Below are 26,262 nucleotides of genomic sequence, written 5' to 3'. Positions count from 1 at the left end.
CACGTGCATTATCAATCATGGGAGACCAATCAGACTTGCCTGAAGAAGAATTTGCTGTCTTCCAGGAAAAAATAGACTCTTTTACTTTCTCCAGTGGACTTTCCAGTAGAAAAGTGAAGATGGTTGGAACCCAAGCATTTTTCAGTTTACTAATAGGAATGAGAGGGAATTTGGAACTGCTGGGAAGCCTCTTCCTCCTCTTTTTTTGCCAGTTACCTAAACATCATACTCCATTCCATCTTTAGGCAATACATGTTATATATTTCATTCTTTTCTTTTTCTTTCCAAGGCTCCTGCTCTTAGGCATTTCATTTTAGATTTTGAGTCTGTAGTATGAGTTGCAAGGTAAAAAAAAATCATTATTTTATGCATTGCTAAATTCTGATTCGTTCTTGATCTGCTTTCCCAAAACTGATGTTGAAGAATGGATCACTGCTTCTTTCCTTCCTATTTTCTGACATCAGCAGGATATCCCTCCCCACTGGTTCAGGAGGTAAGGTACTTTAACTGTTTCATAATTTTGCCTTTCTTTAAACGTTTTGATGAAGTTGTGCTGGACCTGTGGATTCTATCCTCCACGCACCCACCCACATACACATATACTTCCTCGCACATTCTTCCTGCCTTTAACAACTAAAGTATACAACCCAGCAACCCAACCCACAACTCTGTGAAATGAACCTAAAAGAGGGAGCCCCAAGTTCAGTCAAGAATGAAGAGGATTACCCTTCTATTATCCTTGTTTTCTCTCTATGTGGGATTGTTGGAAAATTACTTTTGATACATTTTCTGATATTATTTTCTTGAAGTGGCTTATCCCTTATATAGAACAGTACTTTTTGAATAAGTTTTCAACAAGATTTTAATCTGATTTTATTATACAACATAACAAAAAATACAGAAACAATGCGTTATATTTATATAACACTTTAGAACACTTTACATTTATTATCTCACTTCATTCTCACAACAATTCTCTGATGAAGGTGCTATTATTATCTCTATTGTTCAGGTGAGGAAAGTGAAACACTGAGAAGATAAATGACTTGATTAATATCACACCATTAATAATCATTATGATTTGAACTCAGGTCTTCCTAATTCCAAGTTTAGCATTATATCCATTATATTATCTATAGAGTGGTGGGACTTAAAAGGCATAAGAACTGCAGCAAGAAATCTAACCCAAGGTTCTTTTAGTGCAACATTTTGATGATAACACCAAAGGACTAACCTGAGTAAGAACCTCTCACTGCATCTCAGTAGTGATCTATAAGGCTCAGTTGCAGTTCAGCCAGTAGTTTCACAATTTAACCAAAGAAGTCTATAGGAATCTTGAGCAGATGCTTCTTGGTCCCAGTGACAACAGTGTGGATTTGATACCCAATAAAAAAGCTATTCTTGGATTGCTCCAGAACACTAGCATGAGAAGGGCATTGGAAAAGGATTAATGTTATTAGATATGGAGGATGAATTTAAACTGAGATGAATGGATTTGAACCATAGGGGATTAGTAAGAAAGAATTTTGGGTTAAAACAATCTTATCCTTATGTTAAGAGCTGTGAATATAGGAAGGAAACTGTCTACTCTTGAGACATGAAATGAAGATAAAATTATCTTCTAGGCAACATAACAAAAATGATGAAGATGATGATGATGATTGATCTTTATATAAGCACTTTAAAGGATGTAAAGTGTTTTACATACATTACTAAATTTTAGCCTCAAGACAACCCTGTAGGGTAGACACTTAAAGTATCATATCCATTCAAAGTTGAGGAAACTGAGACAGAGAGATTAAATGATTTGCCACTCATCACATAGCTAATAAATGACAGGGGTAGGAACTTTTCATAAGTTCAAGTCCAGAGTTCTTAAAAATGCACTGAACTGCCTCAGTAAAATCATCCTTTGATACAAGTGACTGAGTTGGTTATTAGGTGAAGATTTGCATGTCCTACCATGCAGGACAGGAATTCTAGACAGGTTGACTGATGAGATATATGTGCATCCTATCAGGACGAGCCTAGCTAGATAAATAAAGATTACAATTATAATATGGATGAAACATGGCTAAAAAACTCCAAAATAACAGGAGGTGTTAGTGGACTATAAGCTCATAGGGACTTTACAGATCATTTTATAGAATAGAAAAGGAGGAAGAGAATAAATCAGTTGTCCAAGATCACAGAGTTAGTTTTTTGCAGAGCTTAAGACTAAGGCTTAGGTATCCTTGCTCCCAATTCCTTCCATTCTCTACCATAACAGCATAGTATTTGTATTATGTGTATTTTGGATGAAGGGGAGAAGAAGGGAAAGGAGTCTAGACTTGTAATTTTATGACTATATAGACCTCCTGGTATTTGTGGACAATTCTTTCCACAGATGCAGATGAGCAACTTTCTGCAATTTATGATCTGAGAAAGGTGCCAAGAACATTAAGTAGTTAAGTATTTCAGAAGGTTTTCTAATTCCAAGGCTAGCCCTTCAGCCATTATGCCAAGCTTTTTACATGTATCTTTGTATTTTAATTATTATTTATTAATCAGAAAATGTGATTTACCAAAATATTCTGTGGTAGGTTAATCTTCTCTTTCTGGATGTTCCTCAAATTATATATTAAAATTGAGATTAATTTTCAAATGCTCTTAAACAATAATGGAATAAGCATAAATTACATACATCCTTTGAGCCCCTTAAAATGGGAAACTATCAATAAAAGAGTCCACTGAGTTTTCACAGAAATGAGTTCACTCTAACCATATTAGGGTAAACTACAGCACCTTTTTATTTAAAAAAGAAGTTAGTTTTATTGATATATTAAATTCATATTTTTGCATGACTATCATTTCCAGATATAAGCTCCCTTGTCTCTCTTCCACCAAACATTACTGAACCCCCATCTTTTAAAAATGTCATTAATACCTTTTATTTTTTATGTAAATATCATTTCTGATATTAGCTTCCCTGCTCATTATTGAACCTTCCTCTTAAAGAAAATAGTTAAATAAAAACAGTCAGTTTATATTTGGTAGAAAATTCAGTATTCTGGCCCTATATTTTCCTTTTCTATTCCTACCTGTCAGAAGAAAGCTATGTTTCATTTCCTATTTTTTGGAACCAAGAGTACTCATTACAATTACTCAGAATTTGATTTCCATTTAGTATTCTTTTCATTTAGATTATTGCAAGCATTGTGGGTACCATTCTTCTGGTTTGTCTTGTTCCACTCTGCATCATTTCATACAAATTTTCTCATGGTTCAGTTTCTTATATTTCTTATATCATTTCTTATATCACAATAATATTCCTCTACCTTCAAAAATCATTTTGTAGAGGCCTTTACCAAGGATGGTCATCTATTTTGCTATTGGATACTTTCTAAAAGATGTTCAGTTTTCACAAGTGATCCCTTGCTCTGGATTTTACGCGACTTACTTCAAAGTACCTGCTGCAGCTTGCACTGTGAAGGCTGCAACAGAAATCTGCTTCTTGACTTCCGCCCAAGCCTTTGAAGGATTTTTTTTGTTTTCAATATCAAAGAGAGCATCATAAATTCCTGGGAATGCCTCCCCAGCATATTTGTTATGACTACTTGGAGCAAAGATGATATGCCTGTTGGTAAAATACAATTTTATGAATATCTGTTCAATAAAAAATTTAAGCTCTCATTTGAAAATGAACACTGACTATAGTATTCACTATTCTTTGGTTGTGGGAAGAGGGAGAGGTAAATCCCAGTCCTTTTAGATGATTCTATCAAATTATCATGCTAGGAGACCATGGGCTTTGAGCTTTACATTTGAGAGGGTTGAACTCTAGGATATTTATGAATTCCTTTCAAATTCTATAGTCTATGAAATGATATTTAAGTTGTGTGTTATAGTGGATCCAGTAGAAGGAAGACATAGAGGTAGAAAGGACCTCAGATGCTACTGAGTCCAATTCTCTTGATGAATAGATGAGGAAAGTGAGGCTGATGGATACTAATTGATTTGCCCAAGTGTCTGAATCAAGATTTGAACTCGTATTGCTGATTCTGCATCTCTCAGAACACAGGTTTGATTTGTAGTTCTACTTCTTGTTCTTTGTGTTACTCTAAGTAACTCATCATATCCAAGTCTGTTCTATCATCAGAAAAATTAAAAAGTTGGATTAATTGAGCCCTAATATTCACTAGATCTCTAAATCCTATGATGCAATAGTGGAGAGTGATTTGTCTAAACTACATATTCATCATTCCTCAATAAAACCTGCTTGTGACCAATAGCTTGAATAGATGAAAAAGTTATATAAGCTAAGGATAATAGTTTTGTGGCATTTTTTCTCTTCTGTGAATTTATCCTTTTTGTGATTTTATAGATAGACATTCAGTATCTGTCTGTCTCTGTCTCTCCCTTCCTTCTCCCCCATCTCTTTCTCCCTCCCTCTATGTTTATATTTCTATACCTTGCTATCTATATTTTCTTTTTGTACATAGCACTTTGCATTTTATCTCCCACATTAGATTCGGAGTTTCTTGAGAATGGTATCTCTTGATTTGGTTGTGCTTTTTCTTTCTTTGTATTACTCACAGGTAAGAGCAACAAGAGCAAAATACTTAATAAATGTTAGTTCACAGACTCATTAAATCTGCAACTTTGGTTTGGATTGGTATGATCGTCTAACCAAGTGAGCTTGGTTGATCTCCAAATTGCTAGAAAGCAAATGATACATTAAAGACTCTTTTGATCTCAGAACTGAGAAGGGATCTAAGAGGCTATCTACTTCATTTATCTTCCCCTCAATTCTACAATATCCCTGTCAGTGGTTATTCAGCTTCTGCTTAAAGGCCAAGTGATAAGAAACTAATTTTTTTATTCTTCTTTTGAATATTTCAACTCATTGTGCACAGTTCTGCCTCCCAGTTTAAAAAGAAGCCTCATTTCTTTTTTGCAAATCCTCAATGAAGTCTTCCCTGATTTCTCCCATTTGGTAATAATCTTCCCCCTCAGACTTTATACGAGACTATGTTTGCCATTTCTTGAATTCCCTCATTGTGCATTAGGTATTATGCGTATCTTTTTCTGTAATTTTGCCTTATCCAACTATTTAAAGTTTATGCTTCCTCTGAAGCCTAGCACAAGGGTCCATATATAATAAACAGTTAATGTGTATTTATGCCATTTTATTTTGTTATTGTTATCTTATTTCCATAAGCTAAACCCTCCCAGTTCCTTTAGCCTATTCTTTAATGAGCATTAAAATAATGCTCCAAAACAAACAAAAAACCTCAAATTTCCCACACTCCAAAATCAAAAGTTGTTATTCTTTTGTTAATTGATGAGTTTCTTAACAATTATGCATATGGTATTCTATGTATTCCTCAGAAGGCACAAACATCTGGTCCTAATGAAGAAATGAGAATTGCCTGATTAAATTCTAGAACTTTGACATTGGGAAAGCCACTTCTAACACTTATTATAACTGTCTCTAGATGTACATTATTTTGAAAGCATTAAAAATGAAACTGTAAATTCATATTACCTCTAAGGAATATTATTGCCAAAGAGTAATCACCAGAAAAATGTGTAATAATTTAAAAAAATTCTTATTTCATTCTCAGTTATTATCCTCTGAAACTTTTTCCAAAGGCTTACATTTGAAAATATATACATATATATATATATAAGCTGTATTAGACTTTTTTTCCCCTTCTTACCTATAAAATGGGCTTCCAGGCAATCCAAGAGGATCAATAAAGGATCTTTCTAAGAACATTAGCTGATCATTGATAATTCTCACTGAAATTGGGCTAAAAAAGATAAGGAAACATGTTTCAGCATATTTGAAAATAAACATTTTGAGACAGGTAGCTTTATGTTCACAATAGAAGCAAAGCAAATGTGGCTTCTAAAATCTAGCTCTTCTTCCCTTGCCTTGTCATGGTACAAGGTAACTTTCAGTTCTTAAAGGCCAAGGTCATTAGAACTTAGGTTCTAGTATATCTCAAAAAGCCAAAAGAATTCTCAGGACAAATAGAAAATCAGATATTTTGTCTCTCATCTGATGCTGTAGTTGTCTGAAAAGGTTCACTGATTAGGCCAATAGACTGTATATAAAATCCCAAGAAATGGATATATCACAGACTAATGAATTTAAAGAATAGAATAATAGTGTTTAGAACATAAAGGGATTCTGGATATCATCAAGTCAAATCCCTTCATTTTATAGAGGATGAAATTGGGGCTGAGACAGGTTTAATGATTTAGATAAGGGTAGAGCTAGATGTTGAAGGAATCTGTTTCACTCAAAGAGTGGGCCCAAGGTTTTCCAGGGAAGAAGGATATTAATGGAGAAGAACATGGCAGAGTGAGCAGGAACAGCAACAGTGAAAGAGTATATTTGAAAATAGACAATTAGCCGGTCAAAGTGCAGGTGTATTAGAACACGGAAAAGGAGTAGCCTATTCCTCCAAGGAATGTCTATGGTTTCCAGTGGTTATAATTAAGTAAGTGGATTCCCAGAAAAGGGCTCTTTTTGTAAGGGGATGCTGGCACTAAGAAGAAGTAAGAGAAGCCAGTGGAAGATGACAAAGTTGCAGGACAGTTATCCCTAACAAATGCAAAGATAGTAGTGCCTCTATGTTACCATGGGGAGGAATTGTATTCTCTTGGATATCAATACTATGGGAAACCCAGTGGACCTGTTCTGGATTTTATCATACATAAAAGATAAAGAATTCAAAGAGAGGTCTTCTGACTCTAAATCCTGTGTTCTTCAGTCATACACTTTGAAGTAAAGTCACCCCAAGCACTACGAAATAGAGAATTGTAAATATTTGGCTACTTTAAGTGAAAATTACATCTAAGCCATGTAAATGTATATGCTTAAATTCCACATCAGAAATTGAAACCTTATCTATAAATCTCTCTTGGAGGCTGAAAGTAGGAGATAGACCATCAAGAAGAGTATTATGGTGTGAATGACATAACTAATAATTAATATATGAACCAAATATAGTCTAAAGTCTCAAAGAGGACCTATCAATGCCCTAACTTTGATATTTGAAAGGAATTTTCTTCGGACAAATTATTTTCACAATGAGCAAATGAAATATGTCTTCAACAGCAGGATTTCTTAACCTTTTTCTAATTATGATTCCATTTCACCTAGGAAATTTTTCATGACCCCATCTTGAATCTGAGCTGAGTTGTTTCTGGAAGTGTTCATACATGCATGGTGTAAAATATGTGTTCAGAACCAAGGCTGCAGTGAAGTACTGTGATGCACCATGGCTATCACATGTTTCTGTAAACACTTCAAATTCATTATGCATTTCATTTTGAATCAATTTTTTTGTCTTTGCATTCAGAAACCTTTTACCATTGCCAAATTTTTCATGACCCCTACATTCAGTGACCCCATATGGGACCCATACTTCAGTAAGTTTTACTCTATAGTACAGCAAAAAGAATGCTGCATTTGGAGTCAAGGAGCCCAAATTCAAAAATCTAGTTCTGTAATCCTTGAGCATATCATACAGTTTCCACTGATGTCAGTTTCTGCATCTATAAAATAATGCAAACAGAAGGCAATGAGGGGGAGTAGGTAGTAAGCTTGGTGGTCATGGGCTAAGGAGAGTATAAAATTAGAACCATAGTCAGAATGAAGAGACAGAAGGGGCCTTAAAAGTCATGCAGGCCAAATATCCTTATTTCGCAAATGATAAAATTGAGGCCCAGAAATGTCATATAAATATGTACCATGAGGAAAGACTAGGAAGTCAAACGTTTTTGGTTAAGTGAGCTCTTTCAGGGCAGCAGCTACTTTGCTTTGCTTTTTGTATTGTCACTACAAAGACTGGCACAGAATAGATACTTAGTAAGTCTTATTGTTTGTTTGCTAAATAGGCACTGATACCCAAAGACTATTTTAACATTGATAACACAAGTGCGTTAAATGGCTAATAGGGAAGGATGACAGGGACATAGCCAGAGTACTCATCTGGCATCCTCTTGATATTGGAAGAAAGACAAGAAGTCATTAGCATATCTGAGGGATCCCCTGTTGCAAACTTTTGGAAGAACTAGGGCAAGAATCAGAAGGGATGGGACAGGCAAAGGGGATTCAGGGGTATGTTAGAACAAATTTGGACCAGCTTCTTAAATTTTCAGTGTGCGCATTTATACCTTGGAAACTGGCAAATGCTTTAAAAAAATACAGATTGAATTATTATTTTGTTGATGGTCTAGGCTTTAAGAAAATGTTGTGGAAAATACTAACAATTCAGATTAAGTTTTAAATGTGATGTATGTACTTTTTTCCCCCTATAAATGTTAAACAAATTAACAGCACTGCCCTTACATTATTAAAGATCTATTCTGAATTGATGAGATCACGGAATTATTTGAGTATCTGAATAATATAAGAGAGTATTTCTACTTATTCCTTTTGTGATTTACTTGATGTTGAAAATTCCCAGTATTCCAACTCCCCCTAATATTCATTATATAATATAGAATCACAGTTTTATTTAACCTATATATACTCTTAGTTGTTTGGAACAATGAGAAGCTAAATGATTTATAACCCATGGTGTCTTTTATTTTATTAAGACAAGTGTGTATTCAGTGTGCCAGACTGGATCTCTACTATTTAACTATGCCTAGTATATGTTCATGTCACTCATACAATTACCTGTGCTTAGAATATGTTCATGTTCTACTCACTTGTTTGTGTCCAAATCTTGCAGTCTCTTGCTGAAGTTAGTAGTTGTTTCTGTGAAATTCTTCACTGCTGAGAAAAGTGGGTCTGCAATAAAGAGCATCTAATCATTAAAAGTCTAATTATCCATGACATTCTGGCCAAGTGCTGTACAGAAAGAATCATAAAAATGTAGTCTCTATCTTCTTGGAGTTTATAGGCTACAGTAAAAAATCCTGAATGAAGAGAACAATACATTTCTATTGATAAGTAAAAGGAATAAAAAGTGACTACTGTATAAGAAATGCTACAATTATATACTCTATGATTAGTATTTCCCGGTAAGTTTTTGCACAATGACCATGGTCATTAATAGTCCCCTTCTAGCTTTAGCTCTAAGATCCTAGGATAACAAATTCCAGAAAAAAGAATGTTTTATCACATACCAAAAGATACACTGTATTCTTGCAATTCTTCTGGATGTTTCTGAGCCAGTTCATAAATGCTGTTAACATATTTTTGTAAAACTTTGGCATAGTCTTGACAATCCAGAGGGAGAACGATGGAGTCAGCCAATTCAAAAAGGATGCCTCCTCGGACCTGAGCCACTATGAGGTGATTCTTAAAAGTGGGGTCATAAAATTTTTCCACTATTTCATAAGTTTCATAGACACTGTGATATACTGGATAGCTGCTGTATCTGTCTGTTTTCTACAAATGTAAGAAAAAAAAATTCTCAGTCTTTGAAACACAACACCCAATAAAATAATATGGAGCTGAACAGCAAAAAAGTATCTAATGAAATTTCTTGGCCAATAGCTGAAAAAAACTCTTCTCCTCTGTCTTTCAATCCTTGTTTTTCTTAGGTTTCATCTCAAGTCCTCCTCAAACATGTTCTCTTTGCTTATCCCTTTCTTCCCTCTACCCCCACCTCTCCTCAGTGTTTTCTCAATAATCATCAAAAATTACTCTTACTCTTTGCAAGCTTAAAATGTTTCATTTTTCTCCTTGTATGTGCTTAAAAATTCTTGTTGAATTGAAATTAAATTGAAAATAATAACATATTGAAAAAATGTGATAAAGCACTACCTAATATAACATTTTCATTGATGTAAATATTAATAATATTAGACTGATTACAAACTAAAAGATCACAACACATAATGGGATGTTGTTTCTGCAGAGAGCAAACAGATCTAAGGTTTTATGGTACAAAAATGATTTTTGAAATTTCATTAGGTTGTTATTAATGGAAAACAGGGCAAGCAGTTGGCAGAATTGGGTTTCAGAAGTGATTTTTCCTTTGACTAGTTGTGTAATCTTGGAGAAATGACAATATGTTTGGGCTTTAATTTTTCTGGTTTAAGTTAAATTGTCCCAGATCCTTCCTCCTTTAAGATTCTTATAGCTAGGAAAATTATTATATTATTGCTAATGAATCACATTTGACATAACTGTTAGTGACAATGATAATAGTTTATATGGCAGTTTAAAATTTATTTACTTCATTTTAGTCTTATAATAAAGTTTATATTACAGATTATTATTATCTTCTTTAAAGCATAGACCAACTATAAATTATATATTATATATATATATATATATATATGATCTATTCTATGGAAAATACTTTTCTAGGCTAAGAGGATATAAAGAGAAAATTGAAACTGTTTTTCCCCTCAAAAATCTTACTACATATCACTATTTTCATTATGAGCTCTGATCACAAGTGGAAGGAAGAGAAGAAAATCTTCCAAGATGGTGTATGGGAATTTTATTCTAAAATAAATTAAAAAAAAATTCTAAATGAATATTTTGCGAGGTGTCAGATTAACAGAACAAATTTTAGCTAGATTGTTTAGAATGATCATGTTTGGTAGAAAATGCAGGGAGGGAATTAAAAGTCATTGGGGGATTCAAACTTACCCAATTTTTAGTATAACGAGCTCTGCCTGAAGGAATGCCAAGTCTATGGAAAAAGACTTCAAAATCATTGCCAGATCCCAGTTTGTTAATCCTTGAAATGATAAAAAGAAAAACATTTTAAAATTTGTTTTTTTTAATAGCTTTTTTATTTACAAGTTATATGCATGGGTAATTTTACAGCATTGACAATTGTCAAACCATTGGTCCAATTTTTACTCTCCTTCCCCCCACTCCCTCCCCTAAGTGGCAGGATGACCAATACATGTTAAATATGTTAAAGTATAAATTAAATACAAAATAAGTATACATGCCCAAACCATTATTTTGCTGTACAAAAAGAATAGGACTCTGAAATAGTGAACAATTAGCCTGTGAAGGAAATAAAAAATGCAAACGGGCAAAAATACAGGGACTGGAAATTCTATGTAATGGTTTTTAGTCATCTCCCAGAGTTCTTTTGCTGGGTGTAGCTGGTTCAGTTCATTACTGCTCCATTGGAACTGATTTGCTTCATCTCATTGCTGAAGATGGCCAGGTCCATCAGAATTGATCATCATATTGTTGTTGAAGTACATAATGATTTCCTGGTCCTGCTCATTTCACTCAGCATCAATTCATGTAAGTCTCTCCACGCCTTTCTGAAATCATCCTGTTGGTTATTTCTTACCGAATAATAATATCCCACAATATTCATATACTACAATTTATTCAGCTATTCTCCAATTGATGGGCATCTACTCAGTTTCCAGTTTCTGGCCAATACAAAGAGACCTGTCACAAACATTCTTGCAACAGGTCCCTTTCCCTCCTTTAAGATCTCTTTGGGATATAAGCCCAGTAGAAACACTGCTGTTTCAAAGGATATGGAGTTTGATAACTTTTTGAACATTATTCCAAATTGCTCTCCAGAATGGTTGGTTGTATTCACAATTCCACTAACAATGTATTAGTGTTCCTGTTTTGCCACATTCCCTCCAGCATTCGGCATTATCTTTCCCTGTCATTCTAACCAGTCTGACAGGTATGTAGTGGTATCTCAGAGTTGTCTTAATTTGCATTTCTCTGATTAATAATGACTTGGAGCATCTTTTCCTATGGCTGTAATAGTTTCAATTTCTTTGAGAATTATCTGTTCATATCCTTTGACCATTTATCAATTGGAGAATGACTTAATTTCTTATACATTAGAGCCAATTATCTATATATTTTGGAAATGAGGCCTTTATCAGAACCTTTGACTGTAAAAATGTTTTCCCAGTTTATTGATTCCCTCCTAATCTTGTCTACATTACTTTTGTTGTACAAACACTTTACAATTTGATATAATCAAAATTTTCTATTTTGTGATCAATAATGATCTCTAGTTCTTTTTTGGTCATAAATTCCTTCCTCTTCCACAGGTCTGAGAGGTAAATTATCCTGTGTTCCTCTAATTTATTTATAATCTCATTCTTTATGCCTAGGTCATGAATCCATTTTGACCTTATCTTGGTGTAATATTAAATGTGGGTCAATGCCTAGTTTCTGCCATACTAGTTTCCAATTTTCCCTGTAATTTTTGTCAAACAGTGAGTTCTTATCCCAAAAGCTGGGATCTTTGGATTTGTCAAACACTGGAGTATTAAAGTTATTGGCTGTTTTGTCCTTTGAACCTAACCTATTCCACTGAACAACTAATATATTTCTTAGCCAATACCAAATGCTTTATAATATAATTGGTAACTGCTGCTTTATAATATAATTTTAGATCTGGTACAGCTAGGCCACCTTCATTTGATTTTTTTTCATTAATTCCCTTGAAATTCTTAACCTTTTGTTTTTCCATATGAACTTTGGTGTTATTTTTCTAGGTCATTAAAATAGTTTTTTGGGAGTCTGATTGGTATAGCACTAAATAAATAGATTAGTTTACGTAGTATTGTCATCTTTATTATATTTGCTTGTCTTATCCAAGAGCATTTAATATTTTTCCAATTGGTTAGATCAGACTTAATTTGTGTGGAAAGTGTTTTGTAGTTTTGCTCATAAAGTTTCTGATTTTCCCTTGGCAGATAGATTCCTAAGTATTTTATATTGTCAGTAGTTACTTTAAATGGAATTTATCTTTGTAACTCTGTTGGATTTTGTTAGTGATATATAAGAATGCTGATGATTTATGTGGGTTTATTTTGTATCCTGCAACTTTGCTAAAGGTGTGGATTATTTCTAATAACTTTTTAGTAGAATTTCTGGTATTCTCTATGTATACCATCATATCATCAGCAAAGAGTGATAATTTGATTTCCTCATTACTTACTCTAAATCCTATAATCTCTTTCTCAACTCTTATTGCCACAGCTAGCATTTTTAATACAATACTGAATAGTAACGGAGATAGTGGGCAACCTTGTTTCACTCCTGATCTTATTGGGAATGGTTGCAGTTTGTCCCCATTGCATATGATGCTTACTGATCATTTTAAATAAATGCTACTGATTATTTTAAGGAAAAGTCCATTTATCCTATACTCTCAAGTGATGCTAAGTCAAGTGAGCAGAACCAAAAAAACATTGTTCCCAACAACAATAAAATTATGTGATGATAACTTGTGATGGACTTTATTCCTTTCAACAATGAGGTGATTCAAGGCAATTCCAATAGACTTGTGATGGAAAATATATAGAGAGAACTGTGAAGAATGAGTGTGGACAAAACAGTATTTCCACATTATGTTGTTCTTGTTTGTTTGTTTTTTTTCTTGTCTTTATTATTTTTCCCTTTAGATTTGATTTTTCTTGCACTGCATGACAAATAACAAAATATGTTTAGAGAATTACATATATTAATCCAATTCTGAATTACTTGCTGTCTGAGAGTGAGGGAGACAATTCTGCAACACAAGGTTTTGCAAAGTTTGCAAAGTAAAATTAACTGTTGTATTTGGAAAAATAAATAGCTATTTTAAAAAAGTCACAAAAAATAAAGTGGTCATTATATAGAGATATAGGACTTCTGAGTCTAGCAGTATGACTATTTAGATAAAACTAAGCTGGAATTTTTATATATGACAACCTGTTTTAGTTTCCATCCTTAATTTGTTTTCTACTATTACCCTTGGTTCATGGCTATTGAGGCTGCTTGACTCCTCAATAGGAGAAGTTGCTTTCTAGTTCTCACATTCATAGCCTCATGTTCTCAACCATGCTACTACACTGAAAGTTGTTATTTAATTTTGTTCTTAATTATAAAAATAGTTATATAATTGAAATCTACGGGGTTATCCCAGAAAAGGGGAGAAAAAAATGGTACCCAGAGTACAAGCATGAATCAGGTATGTAGCCTGATTCAAAGAGTAAGACAACACCGACAAATAGTAATCAATAAAGAATTGCAAAACAATTAGAAAAGAAACCAGTAACTTATGCTGAATACAACTAGTGTATCCTAGTCAAATATCACTGAGATACAGTTTCTTTGTAACTCATTATTCAGCATGCATTTTCCTTCTCCCACACATAGACTAAACAACACCAACACGCTTTTTATTTTTGTTGGTCTCTTTTTCTATTTTTTAAAAATTGTATTCTTCTGTTGCTGCTGATAACATAATTATTGTTCTGTTATCTTGTTATTTGAGCACATGATACAAAAAAGATACTAGCTGCCTTTTAAGATCTCACAAAGTCCCCTGCAAAGGAAAAGATGATACAATAAGGGTTCTCTCTTCTACATCAGTTCTCTAAATCAAGAGACATGGTCATCATGTTTCAAATCTGTCAAGAAGAAGTTTAGTCAACTAAAAGACTTTTCAAAACCATCCATTTGAAACCCCATGAGTCATCATTGTCAAAAGAAGAACATCATAAGATATATATGCATTCTCTGAAGTAGGGGTTGGGCAGAGGAACCCTTTTATCATTCACACCTGGCAGACCCACATTAAACTTCCAAATGTTTACCTGGCATACCAGCTGAATATGATATTACTATCTATATTTGGCTTCTCTCATTTTTGCTCCTCATATTTTTCAACATAGTTTTTGCTATTCTTTTTTGTGTTCATTGATGGAAAGTGAAGTCATCAGATAGAAAAGATATAGTTAAATTAACTTGAATACTTTTTGATATTTGTAACATTATACATACATATATGTATGTGTGTATATACAAACAATAAATAACTACATTAAAATACACAGATATTGCACTTTGAAGTGTGGTCTAGTAAGCCCCTTTATATTTTTTTCAGATATCAAGATGCAAGAGAAAACAATTTGAACAATGTTACCCACAAAAAGGAAAAAAATAACTCTTTAAGTTGCAACAAATTATAATAATAATGATAACAGCTAGCATTTATATAATCCTTATTATGTGCCAAATGCTGAGTGATTTACATAAAGGATCTCATTTTATCTTTACAACAACTCTGGGATACAAATGTTATTATCACCCCCATTTTGCTTATGAAGAAACTAAGGCAAACAACTTCTGTGACTTGCTCAGGGTTACCCAGCAATTAAGTGTCTTAAGTCAAATTTTAAATCAAATCTTCTTGACTTCAATCCCAGTACTCTAATAGCCTGTGCCATCTTGCTTCCCAATCAGCATATGAATTTATTACAGGAGGCTGAAGTTTATATGTACTTTGTATTTTTTCCTTTGGGTTAGATGTTTGAATATAACCTGTCAATGATCTTTAAGTCTTGTTTGTTTGTTTGTTTTGCACCTCAACAGCTAGCACATGATAGACACATGATAAATCTTTGTTAAATTAAAGTGAATTATTTGTTCACTTACTTGGGTAGGCCACTGAATTCTGTTGAAGGATTTTTCTCCTTCCAGCTCTCATATAGAGATTTGTCTTCAAAACCCTCATCAGGGCTTCGAATCTACAAAAATAAATAAATAAATAAGAAACATGCCCATGTTTCTAATAATATTGTAATTTCTAATAAAATGTCATAATGCTTAGATTCTGTAGTGCTTTGGCTTTTCCAGAACATTTTTATATAGATTATCTTCCTTTCTTCACATCAACTATGAAAGTATCATTATTTCATAGATGAAATTTACAAAGTAGCACAGCCTACTTGAATTTAGGATTTGAATTGTTAACTCATCAGAATAATTTGCATATTAATGAGGAACTTTTAAAGATTGAAAATCCTTCTGAGGCCAAAGAATCAAATCTATAATGGTACAATTTTGGGCATGGTGACATGTGATAATCCTAATATTTGGGGGCAGATAAACTTTGACAAAAGTTCCTGAAGGATTGCCATCTATTTGGTGATTTTGTCTGCTTACATTGAATGGTCATTCGTTTCACCTACTTTTAATATTAACCTTTCTTTTGTGGATAGTTGGGAGCTTTGTGAATGGTTAAACTACTGAGAATGGTAGAATGAATCTTCAGAAGGCCATTTAACAACTTTAGAGTTTAGGTTACTCCTTAAGGATGTTGCTTATAGAAACTTCATTTCCTCCTTAGATAAAAGAATTTGTTAAATGGAAGAGACTTTAGGAATCAACTATGCCAACTAAGTTAAGTGTTCCACTAACTGTGATGATGAAAGTCACAAATCAGAAGCTCTATTCCTTTGTTTCCCTAGGGGAAATGATAAATTCTGTCAGTCAGTAAGCAAATAAATACTAATTAATATTTATCACTACATGCCAGACACTGTGTAAGTTCTGGGCATTAAAAAAATAAGCCACTTCTCCACTCCTATCCCTAACCAGTCTCTGCCCTTATGGAACTTGAAGTTCAATGGAGACATATGCAAATATGCACAAACAATCTATATACTGGATACATAGGACAGAATTAATAGAAGAAAATCACTAGAATTAAGAGGGATTGGGAAACGCTTCTTGCAGAAGATGGGATTTTAGTTGCAGCTTGAATCCCTGAAGCCATGGGCAGAGATGAAGAAGAAAAGTATTCCATGCATGGGATGGGAGGGTGCTGTCAATTAAAAAAAAAAAGGCCAGACTGGAGATAAGGAGAATATAACTGGTAGAACAGCAAGAAGGTCATTTTCACTGGATTGAAGAGCATATAGGCAAGGTTTAAGGTACAAGAAGGTTAGAGAGATGAGGGTAGTTGGGCTATGAACTATGGCTTTGAAAAATAAATAAGGAATTTTATATTTGAACCTGTAGGTGATAGAAAGTTACTAGAGTTTATCAAATAGGGTTGTATATGACAGCTAGATTTATGGGCAACTCACTTTGGAAGCTAAATGGATGATGGTCTGGAAGGAGAAGAAACTTTTGGCAGAAAAATCAATTAATAGGTTTTGGAATATTCCAAAAATAAGGTGATACGGGTCTGTACACCAAGATGATATAAGTAGCAATATCAAAGGCGAGAAGGAAGATTTTTCAAGAGATGCTGTAAAGATAAAATTGGTAGGCCTGGCAACTAAACAAATATGGAGCATAAGTAACAGTCTTTGTTGACATGCGTAGTACCAAACCTAGGAGGATATATTGTCTTCAATAATAATAGGGAAGTTTGGAAAGGAGGACACTTCAAGGAGACAGATATGACATCAATTTTGAACATGTTGAATTTAAGGTATCTGCTGGACATTCAGGTTGAGATTTATTAAAGGGAGTTGGAGATATGACACTGGAGATCAACAGAGAGTTTAGGAATGGATATTGAGAATTATCAATGTAAAGATAATTAAATCCATAGGAAGTGATAAGATTACCTGGAAAATTAATATGAATGAAAAAGTGAAGAAGGTGAAGGCCAGAATTCTGTGGGACACCCCTTATTACTGGGCTTGACTTAAATGGGAGTCTAGCAAAAGAGACTGCAAGTAGCAGTCAGATAGGTAGAAGGAGAACCAGGAGAGAATGCCATTCTAGAAACATGGTAGCAAAAGAATATGGAAAAGACAGTGATTGATAATGAAAAGACTCCAGAGAGATCAGAGAGAATAAAACTGAGAAAAAGTCATTTAATTTGTAAATTAAGAGATGGTAATTTTGTAGAAAGCAGTTTCTATATAATAATGATGTCGAATTCAAACATAGTAAGTTCTCTGAGAGGTAGCTAGTTCTAGCCCCTAATACTGTCCTTATGTCCCCTTTGGTATTTGGTCCATATTATTAATCTAGTCTTGTGGTCAGTAAGAATTTAATCAATTACATTTCTGGTTCAACCTTCACCCATTGGAAAAACTCTACCTTCTTCCATCTTGTTGAATTGAAATTTAGTCACATAAGCATAACCTAATGGAGTTGAAAAAAATATAGTTTAACTGCCAACTGTTCTTTACTTACAACCAGTGGATGTTGTCCTTCATTCTCAAAGATGACCAAAATGACATCGCTATGTCAAGTCAGTGTGTCTGACTGTCTGATCATACCAATACAAGCTCAGGATGCTCTGCACAGACTGGACACAAATTGTCCCTATGAATATTTGAGGTGGATTCTCAAACTTTATGCATCTTGTGTTTCTTCTGTGCCAATTCAATTCTGCTAACTAAAATAGACTTTGCTCTTCTTGGCAATACAGTGATCCAAGACAATTGCAACAGACACACTATGGAAAATGCTATCCACATTCAAAAAGAAAATATGGAAACTGAATATGGATTGAAACATACTATTTTCACCTTTTTGTTTGCTTTTTTGGGTGGTTTTTCCTTCCTATTCTGATTTTTCTTTTATAACATGACAATTACAGAAATATGTTTTAAATGATCACACTTGCATAATCTACATCAGATTTCTTGCTGTCTTGGGGAGGGCAGAAATAAGGGAGGAAGAGAAAAAAATTGGAACTCAAAATATTATAAAAATGAATGTTAAAAACTATGCTTAATAGGAAAAATAAAATACTATTTAATTAAAAAAATAAAAATTAGTTTTTTTTTTTCCAGGCAGGGTGCAAACTTTAAGTTTAACAATAAATTTATTTCATATAATTGCTCATTAGAGGGGGAAATGCTTATATTTTAGTTCAAATCAAATCAGTCTGATGAAATTTCAATGAAAATTTTTAAATCAATTTGTATAATGTGCTAAAAATATCCACATTACTTAGCTTTAGCATTAATCATAAAAATTACTTGGGAACTTAAAAAAAAGGCTTATGGAAATTTCTACTTGAAACTGAGGAATTTTGTATTTTTTTGCCACTAGAAAGAAGCTCCTCATATGACTTATTCTGAAATGAATAAATACAGTCTTCTGAGAGGACTTTGGCAATATTTTGATTTCTTTACCAGATAATTTTTATCTTTTAGTTATTTTTATTTGTGTTTTCCATTAATTGTAAGGTCCATATGAGTTTTTTCTTATCTAGACTATCTCAATTTTATATCTCCCTGAGCATCTAGGATAACAAAAAGTTACTTAATAAAATTATATTGGATGAATTTCCTGAACAAATGTCTATACATTTAAATCATAATCATTTCACAGTGATGTAATTTCAATTTGATATAGCTGATCTAGATTTCATGATCTCTAGAAACTCATTATTCTTCAAGATATAATCAACTATAAAACTCATTCCTCTTCCCCTCACCCCAGTCTCAGGGTCATTCATTCTCTTTGACTGGAGAGAGAGGAAGCAACATTTAGGAGTTTCTCCCATACTTTCTTTGAGCAGGGTGTTCTTATTCTCCTTATTATTTCTTACTCAGATGAAGTATTGGATTTCACAATTCCAAGTAATTTACTATCTTATAAATTGAATTCAACTGAAATAATTTCTCACCCTAGTTAAAGGCCTGCATTATGATTTGACTTCAATTCTCTCCATCTTTCCTATTTTCCAGCTTCTGTTTGTGTGCTGTCTTTCTCCATTACATTATGAGTTCTTTAAGGACAAGAACTGCCTTACATTTTTGTTTGCATATACAGCACTTAGTATAGGGCCTGACATATAGTAGGCCTTTCATGTTTACTGACTCTTTGACTCTAGTGACCAATCAGGTTAGAATCTTGTCTTAGGTATTTCTTGGCAATTAATATAAAGGAAAGTACAAATAAAACAAAAGAATAAGCTAGACTCCAATTTTAGGAGAGATACAAGTTCAAATCATGTCAAGAAATTACAGCTCTATTGACCATCAAAAAACAGTTACCTTCCCTGAAACTCAATTTCTTGATTTGTAAAATGGGTATAACATTAATTTTAGTACTTATTCTTATAAGGTTATGTGATGTTATGTGAGATAATGTATGTAGAATACTCTGTAAATCTTAAAAAAGTACTATATGAAATTGGTATAGTTTAATATAGCCTAAAATAAAGGGAGTGGAAGATTGCTTGACTGGGGGAGTTCTCAGCATTAATTGAAACTGTATTTTCCCCGAACCCTCAGATTCAGGAGATAACACTCATGCATAAAATGTTGTTCCTGTTCAAGGGGAAAACTAGAAAAGAAAGAGACCCATTTAAAGGTGAGAGTTCTATGAGGGAATCTGAAAATGGAGATGCTAACCACACATTCTATGCTATCCTTTTGTTCCTTAAACAGATACCTGGGGTAACCAGATTTAATTTTCTTACACTGAAATTAGTTTTTATGATTTTTCTCTCTAGGCTTATATTAGTTTCGATCTCTTGATAAACTTGGTAACATAATAAATGACATGTTCTGAAACAATCGATAAAATTGGCTATATATAGTAATGTAATATGTTAAGAAAACAAAAATTTTGTAACTAAAAATTCATTTCAAAATATCTAGGAACAAGTAGGAGAGGGATTTTAAAATTACCTCTTTTGTCAGGCTGTATACCAGTCTATACATTAGCGGTGTACAATCGATTCTCAAAGTGTAGTTTCCTGAAATGTGAGGATAGAAGTATATAACATCTTAAAACAAAGCAAAAATAAGAAAATTTGTCTTTCCTTTTCCAGTATCTAAGCACTAAAGACTTTTAGAGCAGATTTACAAGATTTACATATTTTGAAATAATTCTGACAACTTCTGATCCTATCCAGTTTCTCCAACTGCAAAATGGAGATAATAAAATAATGGATTACTTACTTTATAGGATTGTTATGAGCTTCAAATAAGTTCATATTTGTAAAGCAGTTAGCATAGTACTTGGCACATAGTAGGTGCTACGTATCTATTCCCTTCCTACTTTCCCTTATATGTGTCTGTCCATATGTCATATCTAAAAGTGTCTATCTGGAGTGTCTATCAATCTACCTCTCTACTTGAATGTCTATCTCCCCATCTATTAATCTGTTCATGTTTGTGAATGTCCACTTATCCAATAATCTTTGTCTTTATGTTTGCAAAGTAGTTTCCTCACAACCATATTATCAGGGTGGGGGTCTATGAATGATTTCTCCCAATTTATAGATAACAACTGAGAGATAAGGTAAGTTGCCTGACATTATAAAGTTACAAGTGATGGAACTGAGATAGAACTAATGGATATTTCAGTTCTCATGTAAAAACAAGAAAAAATATATTGAAAAACTGACTAAGAGAAAAGAGTTGGAATAAAGAGAAGTCATCAGTGGCAACCTATAAGGACAAAACTAGAAATCAGATCAGGTTTCTAAATGTAATTGTGAATTTGAAAGAGAAAAAAAGTCACTATCTATAACCATCACATTCCTTATCCACAAAATAAGAATAATAACTTTAGTATCTCCATCATAGGGTTATCATGAGGATCAATTGACAAGGTCCAGAAAATACTTTGCAATTTTAAAGACCTATATAAGTATTAGATGATATACTTCTCACTGAAACAACATAAATGTTAAGCTAAGTATGAAAGCATTAAAAACAACTCTAATATTTACTTCCATATCTATAAGACATAAGACTTTTTTTTCTAGTTTTGTAATACTTTTCTTGAATATTTTCTCAATGGATCTACAATTTCCTTGATACGTATATTCTCCTCATTGCAACCCAGTCATTCCTTTTAATACTATACAATTCTTATCCATCTTCTCCTTTAGATCTTTAAACAAAGAATCTATCTGCCTAATGGACTAAATGCTTTCCTTTAGATTTTATCATATTTTGTGATTACCAGTGCAGGCATCTATTATGCCTCACTCTTTGTAAATGACCAGTCCCCTTCTTTTTCAATTATACATTTGCTCAGAGATATTCACTGTATGCAGATCATTTTTGGAACTAGGCTACTATCTCTTTGAACCCCCTATGCTCTTCTCCATTGCTCTTTGGATCATTTACAACTTTGATTTTTTGGAACCTCTGAGATTTTCAAAAATTAACAGTCATAAAGGTTAACAAGAGAACATTTTTACTCCTACTCATATTTCAAAAGAATATTTATATAGCACTATAAAAGTGTTAAGTTTTTAAAATATGATCAAGAATTTACACTAGGTAGAAATATATCATTTTCTATATCATATCTTCTGAACTTTAAAATTCTCCTTTACAAATCAGATTTGGCTTCAAAGTTAGGTCTCCTATCATGATAGATATTTGGGCTAGAGAGTTAAGTCTTCTCTATTTAGGTTTAACTTCATGATTGATATCTCCATTACATATGTGTAATATATCATAAACATCAACTAAAAATATCCTGAATGAATGGCTTTTAACTTTCCTATCTCAGAAACAATAAATATATGCTTAGTGAATTGCAACCTGTCTCTTTTGAATTGCTTCTACACATAATTATCTGAATTGTTGTTGAGCAGAATTGTTTAAAAATTACAAAATTATAAATAATTTAATCCTTTTTTCAATGCAGACAATATCCACCTTCAACAGAAGAATCTGCATTAATATAAGCCACTCCACGTTCTAGAAGTATTTTGGAATTTTCCTAGAAAAAAAAAGAAAAAAATTCACATAAACATTATTTTTGTTCTCTTTATCTCCCTTTCCTCCAAAAAATTAATAGGGTTTTAGGTTTAAATTAAATAAGTGTATGTTCCCTTGCTTAAGAATGAGATCATTTCTATTTCTAGAAAGCAATAAAAATCATGGAGTACCATAAAAAAGTCAAATATATATTGAAGAGAACTTCAAATACTTGTGTTTAAGGGAGTGATGGATTACAATGCTCAAACTGAATCAATCTGAGCACATATCTTTTACACAAACACAGCCCTATTTTGCATACCCACTTTCTTGGAAAATTGTCTGACACATAACCATTCATGTCTATTGGGTCTTCTTTGGATCCCAAACTTCTTTTTTCTAGATTTTCAGTTCATCTCTTACAGACTTCATGGCTTCTGTCTCTTTGCCTCCCATATTACATTCTGGCCTATTCTCTCCCTGATGATACTCTTTACTCTCACTTCCCTGGAGGATATTATCTAATCACCATTTCAGTGAGTCTTGAAACAGAGTTCACCTCATTGAAGATTGGATGGTTAGCAGTTTAACTACTCAATAATCAGCAAAAAACCAAAAACTCTTCCAATCCCTTCTTAAATGACAAACAAGACCAGAAACTTTAATCATACCTGTCATTAAACATGCCTATACCATATCACCTGGACAGCTTTCTTCAGTGATCAAATCAATAGTATGATTGCTACTATGAAGTGTGTAAAAATAGAATGTCCTATAGTTCCACTGAAATCAATATGGTTCTGAATCTTAACCTCTATCTTTTGGAATCCTATCATACTGTTATCACAACTCTTGCAATATTTAAAGTATACTTTCTCCCAAAATTTATTTTAATTTTCTGTCTACATGTTGTTCCCTTCCACTCCCAATAGATTGTAAGCTCCTTAAGATAAGGAGTTGTTGTTGTGGTGGTGGTGGTTGTTGTTGTTGTTGTTCTTCTTCTTTTTCCTTTTCCTACTTCTCCTCCTCTTCCTTTTTCTTCTTCCCCTTCTCCTCCTTCTCTTCCTTCTCCTCCTCCTTCTCCTCCTCCTTCTCTTTCTTCTCCTCCTCCTCCTCCTTCTCTTCCTCCTTCTCCTCCTTCTTCTCTTCTTCCTTCTCTTCCTTCTTCCTTCTCTTCCTTCTTTCTTCTTCTTCTTCTTTTTTTTTTGCTTTGGCATGCTTGCCAAAGAATTAACTTGGTATATACTAAGTTGATAACTATAACAAAGAAAAAGTCTACCTACTCTGTAAGAATGATGATTTCATTCTAACACAGTATTGACTAACCTCAGCCCACTCAGTAGATCCCAAGAGACCAAATTCTTCAGCATCCCAACTAGCAAATATCATTGTTCTTCTTGGCCTCCATCCTGGAAATAATAGTAAAATTAAAGAGAGCCTTAGAAAATACTCCATTGAAAGTGAAAGTCAGGATCATAATATTATCTTTATTAACAGCTCTCACAAAATCAATTTGATATTGATAAATAATATATTATCATTCCTGTTTTTTATTTAATTCAACTTTTTTGATAAAATTATACTAAACACATATTTATGACACCGCACAGAAGTAAGGATACAAAGACAAATAACAACCTTGTCCTTGACCTCAAGGATATTACAGTCTATTTCATGGCATGTGCAGAAATTTAATTAACAGATATTTTTAAGCACATAATATCCACAAGGGATTGTCATGCGTCCTAAAGATTGTCTTGAGACTTCATGTAGGATTCCTACATAACAACAGAGCAATGAGATCCTTCATTCCAGGGGAACATCAGCACAATAGAGACAGGAAAGATTGAATAAAATTTGATGCATGCTTTTAAAAAACATATCTAGAGTTTGAAATCTCCTTGGAATCAACAGCAGAATTATAGAAAACAGCAAAATATAGGTTTGTACCCTAAGACATTAAATTTGTACCCATGTAAATTTGCTGCTGGACAGGAAGACACTGAAGTCAAGTGTAGTCAACTTAGGTTAAAATATGGGGAAATATGATCCCATATTTTAATCGTGGCTCCATCCCCTTTCTCTACAAGCAATAAGGAACACCTCTGATCCTATGGAAAGAAATTAAATAATCCTTTTTCTGTTCTTACTGAGGAAAATTTTGTAACATCCTCTCAGAGCCTGAGTTTCCCTATTTTTAAAGTGTGTATAATATTACTAATTTATAGAGGAACAGTGCAGAGTCCCAAACATGGGTGCAAGGAGAATTGGATTCAGTCCCACTTTTGGTATTTATTATTTTGGTGAATCTAGGTAAGTCACTTAACCTTGATCTTTTTTGTTTAACTTATGTCAGATGGCTATTGTGAGGAAAGAGAAATTGTGTAATCTAAATAAAAAGACCACTAAAAAGCAGTTTGATTCTAATGGAAAGAAATAAATCTGCTTAAGAGAATGGAAGAAGTACTATTACTCTTTCTCTATAACCTTTCTTACAAGTATATATATATATATATATATATATATATATATATATATATATATATATATATATATATATATATATATATATATATATATATATTTAAGTTGGCATACTCAAGAAGACATTTTAAAAAGAAAATCTTAATAGGGGACAAAAATGAATGCTACTATTCTCATCATTCACTCTTAAAGTAATTATGTTCTGCCAAAAATTTATAGGTGCAAAGGAGAGCAAAGAGATCTTATAATCTTCTTGAACTGATCATTTTGCTAACCACATGGATATTAGATTTGGATTCCTTTATAACATCTCCATGTGGCTCCTGGGACAGATAAGAGGGTTGTTCAATATCAGTCTTGATTCTAGTCCATGCCAAAATCCTTCTGCAGTCTTAACAATGCTATAGAATTCTATTGTTGGATCTTTATCTTGGGTCCCAATTCCAGAAGACTGTAATGCACATCACAATTTTATAGCAGATCCTTTAAATTTAGAGCATTCTATGAGTTTTATGAGTTGTCAATACTGATGAAAATTCAAAAAATGAAGAGTTGCATAAATGTCTTAATTTTCCCTTATGATCAAGAAAATATTAGACTTTGGCTGAATATTTTCCTCTTAGTATTTGAGTTTGTTATTGTGGTATATACTCAACACTGAAATATCAACCTCCAACTCAAAAGTGATACATTTTTATCTTCCAATAAGCATCCTAGACTCACTTCTCCCACTCTCCTTAGGAAAGCAAAAATATAAAGTGGGCTTAAAACATTAATATCCAAATTAAAATCTTCATGATTTAGTTATCAATCTTGACACCAGAGAAAAGAGAAGGAAATGAACCACCCTCTTTTCATTAAAAACAGAAGGGATGATGGATATACAGTGTTGCATTGTTAAATCTCTATTGTTTGTTCTATTTAGAGACCCTACTATAATGGATTTAAAATACTGATAAATGATAGGAAAAAAAGCAAAGAAATGTAACTTGAAAATAATGTTATAAGAATATTAACTAATTCGTGAGACTATAGGTCAGGCTAAATGAATACAATATGGAACAAAAATATTTGACTTTGCATACCATTGTCAATTGCAAGAGTCAAATGAACTAATCTAGAAATATATATTTGCTTTATAAGTTCTATATGGGCTAATAAATGTAAAACACCAGCAGACAGATACCAAGTGTATGTTGCTAAGCTGATTTGACAGGGTAGCTGGATAGGTTTAATGTCAAGCAATAAATTGAAATACCAAAATCTAATTCAAATTCAATTAAAATGAGTAGAATTTAACTTAGTTATTCTGAGTCTCAACAATCATCTTTAATACAATTTAGTGATAATTACATTCAAAAAGCTTTTATTAAATGTCTGTTTTGTGCAAGGTGA

At 33.0% G+C, this 26,262-nt stretch overlaps 1 protein-coding gene across 1 annotated transcript in view; it reads right to left on the bottom strand.

The window, feature by feature from the left end:
* Nucleotides 1-836: 836 nt before the first annotated feature.
* Nucleotides 837-26,262, bottom strand: part of LOC127555168 (Putative N-acetylated-alpha-linked acidic dipeptidase) — a 79,966-nt gene continuing 54,540 nt past the window's right edge. The window contains exons 11-19 of the mRNA XM_051987305.1: nucleotides 23,710-23,792; nucleotides 22,342-22,405; nucleotides 20,350-20,417; nucleotides 15,392-15,483; nucleotides 10,613-10,703; nucleotides 9,133-9,397; nucleotides 8,713-8,794; nucleotides 5,703-5,795; nucleotides 837-3,616 (exon numbers count right to left, since the gene is read on the bottom strand). Coding sequence (XP_051843265.1) covers nucleotides 3,436-3,616; nucleotides 5,703-5,795; nucleotides 8,713-8,794; nucleotides 9,133-9,397; nucleotides 10,613-10,703; nucleotides 15,392-15,483; nucleotides 20,350-20,417; nucleotides 22,342-22,405; nucleotides 23,710-23,792 — 1,019 coding nt within the window. The 3' untranslated portion in view covers nucleotides 837-3,435. The remainder of the gene's footprint in view (nucleotides 3,617-5,702; nucleotides 5,796-8,712; nucleotides 8,795-9,132; nucleotides 9,398-10,612; nucleotides 10,704-15,391; nucleotides 15,484-20,349; nucleotides 20,418-22,341; nucleotides 22,406-23,709; nucleotides 23,793-26,262) is intronic.

The sequence above is a fragment of the Antechinus flavipes genome, chromosome 3, assembly GCF_016432865.1.
Source record: "Antechinus flavipes isolate AdamAnt ecotype Samford, QLD, Australia chromosome 3, AdamAnt_v2, whole genome shotgun sequence".
Classification (NCBI taxonomy): Eukaryota; Metazoa; Chordata; class Mammalia; order Dasyuromorphia; family Dasyuridae; genus Antechinus; species Antechinus flavipes.
The sequence above is the reverse complement of the archived record's forward strand: the minus strand, read 5'-3'. Positions and strand labels throughout refer to the sequence as shown.